We start from the raw sequence: 5,000 nt of genomic DNA on the forward strand, positions 1-5,000 counted from the left end.
CAAAAGAAATTAAACTAAAAAAAAAGTGATTTTGTGTCCTGACTTCCACTTTTTAGAATGTCCAATTAACAGCATTATCACAGGAAATCACTGTTGATTGTCGAGGGTAATTGCTTTTCTTTAGGCCCACTAGGATCATGTAGTTCCTTCAATAGCCTCATCAACAAATAAAAGGGGGACGTGATCACAGCACCTTTATGTCTTTGGTCAGCATTTCAATAGAATGATTAACAAATCTAATTGACCAAGGTGTGAGGTTCGGTTTTCTAGTAGATAGGTGGCTTCAAAGCAACTTTTCAAAGACAAACAAAAACATAACAAGAGGAGCTATGTGAGAGATCAGCTATTTGTGTCCTTCGATAGCGATTTTTTGACTTGAATCTCAAAATTCATCGTGAGCGAAAAAACTCGAGATGTGATATGACTTCGGAAAAAAAATAAGGTGGTATCAATAGATAAACATGATAATGAAAAAACAAATACTACCCTGAAAAATGAAGGGACAGTGCGTGTTTTGTGATGAATTCTAGAAAATCCGAGAAATAAACTTCATCTTGAGCAGATTGTAAAATGAGATAAACTGTGGAAAATAAAAGGTGGAAATCCCGGATTTCCCGGATTTCCCGGATTTCACGGATTTCACGGATATTTAAATAATAATAATAATAATAATAATAATAATAATAATAATAATAATAATATAATAATATAATAATAATAATAATTATAATAATAATACATATGCTAAATCCGCCTTTTCCGTCTTTTCCGTTTAAAATATAGGAGTTCTATTGAAACCGCCGAATCCGTAAAATCCGCTGTTTAACCTCATGCATGTTGACCATGCGCATTTGGCATCATTCTTTTCGTCTTGGTGGATTTCCCGGATTTCCCAGATTTCCAGATATTTAAATAATAATAATAATAATAATAATAATAATAATATAATAATATAATAATAATAATATAATAATAATAATAATAATAATAATATTATAATAATAATAATAATAATACATCCGCTTTTTCCGTCTTTTCCGTTTAAAATATAGGAGTTTTAGTAAAGCTTATTTCCGTGAAGTCCGCCAAATCCGTAAAATCCACTGTTTAACCTCGTGGATTTCCCGGAAATTCCGGATATTGACCGGATATTGATAGTTTCATCCAGTTCTTTTCAGTTTAATAGTCCAGTAATTTTCAGTTTCATGGTTATTGATATTCTTGTTACCATTCTCTCTCAAGCTCTAACTGGAGAGGAACCAAGAAATCAGGGAAATGATCTCTCTCTCTCTCTCTCTCTCTCTCTCTCTCTCTCTCTCGCTCTCTATATAAACAACGGGTTGCGTTCAGGATGTAATGTTTGCCGCATGTGCCAACTATAATGCAAATGAGCGACAACAATAGATTTTTCTCATTTGCATTAGATTCGGCACATAACGATAACTGCATTGTTTGCACATTCAGCCCCGCACTCCCCTTGGACTGAATTCAAAACCACCACCAGGCTTTTCACAATGATCATAGATTACCAGGTATAAAGGTTCATATATGTCACGTTTTATCGATGTTTTGATAGGCCGTTAGGCTCATGAAATACCCATGATTTTTTTTTTAATTCATATAAAGAGACCGTTATTTATAATAAGACCGTAAGGCACCGCGAAAATACGGTTTTGGGGGCGCGCTGAAGAATTTTTCTGGCCAGCGGCACACCTTAAGGAAAACAAAATGCCGGCAACTTTTTAAAAATAGTTTTTGCCATGAGTCTAGTCAGCGAAAAAAGTTAAAACTTAGAGCAAATACTGTAAACTTAGCTTTCAAACTCGGCTCACCTTTTGGAGAGTTCTCAATTCATAATACATATTTTGCCAGAACCAAACTGAGGTTGCACTCGATGTGAAATTGTCGTTTTCGTGAAGGTTAATACTCGCAAGGGGCGAGTCCGAGGCAACTAATTTTGTTTACAAAATGTTGTGCGCCAAGTCAAATACCAAGCGGCTTTCCTGTGGCTGTAGCGATCAGTTTTTAATTTAGTGGAGTGAATCTGTAATAAATAAATAAATAAATAGATAAATAAATAAATAAGGGAACAATGCGAGCCGAACAACGACATGTCAACACGAAGTTAGAGGGAAAATTTAGACCTCTGTCTCTAAATGCAAGTTACACTTTGACTCCAACTGGTCTCAAAACTCCTACCGAAAAGCTTTATATATAACCAATTCTCTGCTTCGCCTGGATACCCATCGTTGTTTTTTACTATTAGGGAGAGGGCGCTTGAAACTTTGTCAGCTTCATATTTTGAAAATTGCTCTGACAAAGCGTAAACCCTCAAAACGTCAGCTTTTAAATTTCTTTACGGTGGTCAATTTATCATATAAACCCTTTCCCTTATTTTACCTCCCCACGGACACAACTCCACAGCTCCTTTATAAACTAATTATAGATCCCTTTATCGTACACGTGAAACAATGCTTTACTTCCAATAACCATGAACCAATATTCTTAACCCAATAGCCAAGACAACGGTTGTTTCAGACTAAACACTTCAAACGAGTGATTACTCCAATCACTACAATGCGTGAGAACCCCTAACCTGGAATGCGGTGGTTGACACCTATCGACTGTAGACTGCAGACTAACCCTAACAAACAGTTATTGAAAGCTAACCATTTCAAAATGGGTGCTTAGACTTAAATAATGTTTATCAACGCTATTTGAAATGGGTGCTTAACCCTCATCACTACGCTGAGCATTTAACCCTAATCACTAAAATGTGTGATATTGTTCACACAGTAAATATTCTTTGATAGCATCAGAGACAGCAATCCATTATAATTATCTTAAAATGACTTCTCTAGTTTATTTAATACATTCTCCATAAAGAGTTGTAATTAATTACAGAAAGAAGTTCAAATATGTTAAAATGAGCGGTGTTATAAAAAAAAGATTAAACTGGTTTGAAAAAAATTCAAACCAAAAACAAAATTAAACCACAACCTATATACATCCTTTGTCTATCATATACCATTCAACGAAAGAAGACTGGTCAAAATGACTTTTTTTTACTATTAAAAAAGAAAGTTACTTACGACGGTGCCATCACAAAATAAACTTTGCAAAGATCTTGCGCATCGGGAATCTACATCGTAATACCCTTGGACTTTTGACGATACATCTCACAACAACTTGGCAAAGATCGTACCATAAGGAATCTACATAGTATTCTTCGAGGGTATACGATAGATGTCAAAACAGCAATATCCTAAAGATATCCTAAAGATATCCTATATCCTATATATCCTATATCCTATATCCTATATCCTATATCCTATATCCTAAAGATATTTATATTAGATCTCGCAACAACACACGAAAATATGTTTCAATTCAAAAGTCTACTTTTAGTTTATTTTTTTGCTTGACTGATTTGTTGATATATCATGCGACTTTATTCACACTGTGATGTCATTTTTGTCACTATCGCACCTTTCCCTTAATGTCACAGCAACCGTGGGACCTATTTGTATATTTGTCTGAACGATGTATTTGTCACCAGTTGTCGAAAACCGCCTCAGTGTGCTCTTGTTAAGCCTTATAACAGCGCCTATATTAGCAAGCCCCTTACGAACTTTATCGATTGTGTCTTCGTCGTCCACCATGGATTCGGGAAGGTCGCTTAAAAGGTTTATAAACTCTGCACTTGATACACAGCAATTCGATGCGATCGATGGTGCGATCATGGCTTCGGGGAGATCCCCTAATAAATCCGCCAATTCTTCAGTGGTGTTCTCATAAGGATCAGTGGAAGAAGCTACGCAAGGAACTTCTACTAATTCCTCCTCTTGTACATGGCTAGAATCCACCTGGTAAATAGCCGACCTAATCTCGTTACCATTTGCGTCATTATCTAATAAGCCAAGCTGCGACGAATAGCAACAACTATCCCAGTGTTCAATATAAGGAGGGTAATCTGATGGCAGAGAGGTAAAGCTGCCAATGCACCCTTTAGGTTTAAATTTTGAGGCCTCTCTTTGTCTATCGTAAAGTTCATGGCGATAACCAAAACTTCCCAACCTTCGTTTAAGAACTTCCTGCATCCTTTTGAGACGTGTTAAACAATATTCCTTGATAAAGTCACCAAGCTGAGCATCATGGAATTTCCCTCCTGATAACTCTTTCACGCTCTCGTAAGAATCATTAAGAATCGCCAAAAACATGTTTATAAGGATAAAACCAGTGCTGAACATGTAGCTAAATATGTAAATAGGCCCTAAAATACGGTTTGATGATCGAAGTTCATGGAAATGCAAGTGACCTCCAAGAAATTCTTGAATTAGCGTTCCCAATGAGGCTACTACAGAATGGTACGATTGGAGCTCATTGCCAAATAACAGAAAGCCAAGAAGAGAAAATGAAAGTATATTGATGAAGAATACGACTGAATAAGATACGAGGAGAGGGGCCGATAGCTTAAGTGAGGCAACCATTTGGCACACATGTCTGTTAAATCGAATGATGCGCAGTAATTTCACTGTGACTATGAATATCACTACTGATAATACAACTGACTCGAGATCAGACCAGAACACGACATAATCCGTACTCGTTGTCTCGAACGGGTTGGCTTGAACGTTTTTCACAAATGAAGAAACGTACTTTTCCTTTAAGAAAAAGAATACCACGGTTGTGATGGTAGAAATTACCTGTAGAAGATTCATCCAGTTCCAAAATGCACTGAAGTAAGAACAGGTTTGGCGGTAAATCTTGACAGTCTCCAACAATAGAAAATAAACTATTAAAAGCAATAAAATAATTTGAAAGGCCACAAAAGTGGAGTGAAGCGTCGGGTCAGACGTGCCATATATTGAAAGTGTGTCGAACCGGGCTAGTGTGTCCGGCATCCCAGTTGGAATAACCTCGTACAGAAATTTGGCCATACTAAACAAAGACGTAGATGGTTCAAAAACAGTGAATTCAACAAAAACCACGGCAGTTCT

At 36.5% G+C, this 5,000-nt stretch overlaps 1 protein-coding gene across 3 annotated transcripts in view; it reads right to left on the reverse strand.

Annotated features, from left to right (window-relative positions):
- Positions 1-2,843: 2,843 nt before the first annotated feature.
- LOC138025963 (polycystin-1-like protein 2) overlaps positions 2,844-5,000 on the reverse strand; it is a 116,003-nt gene continuing 113,846 nt past the window's right edge. For all 3 annotated transcript variants that reach the window (XM_068873113.1, XM_068873112.1, XM_068873114.1), the window contains one exon: positions 2,844-5,000. This exon is cut by the window's right edge and continues 338 nt beyond it. In XM_068873113.1, coding sequence (XP_068729214.1) covers positions 3,456-5,000 — 1,545 coding nt within the window. In that variant the 3' untranslated portion in view covers positions 2,844-3,455.

The sequence above is a fragment of the Montipora capricornis genome, chromosome 12 (genome assembly GCF_036669925.1).
Source record: "Montipora capricornis isolate CH-2021 chromosome 12, ASM3666992v2, whole genome shotgun sequence".
NCBI lineage: Eukaryota > Metazoa > Cnidaria > Anthozoa > Scleractinia > Acroporidae > Montipora > Montipora capricornis.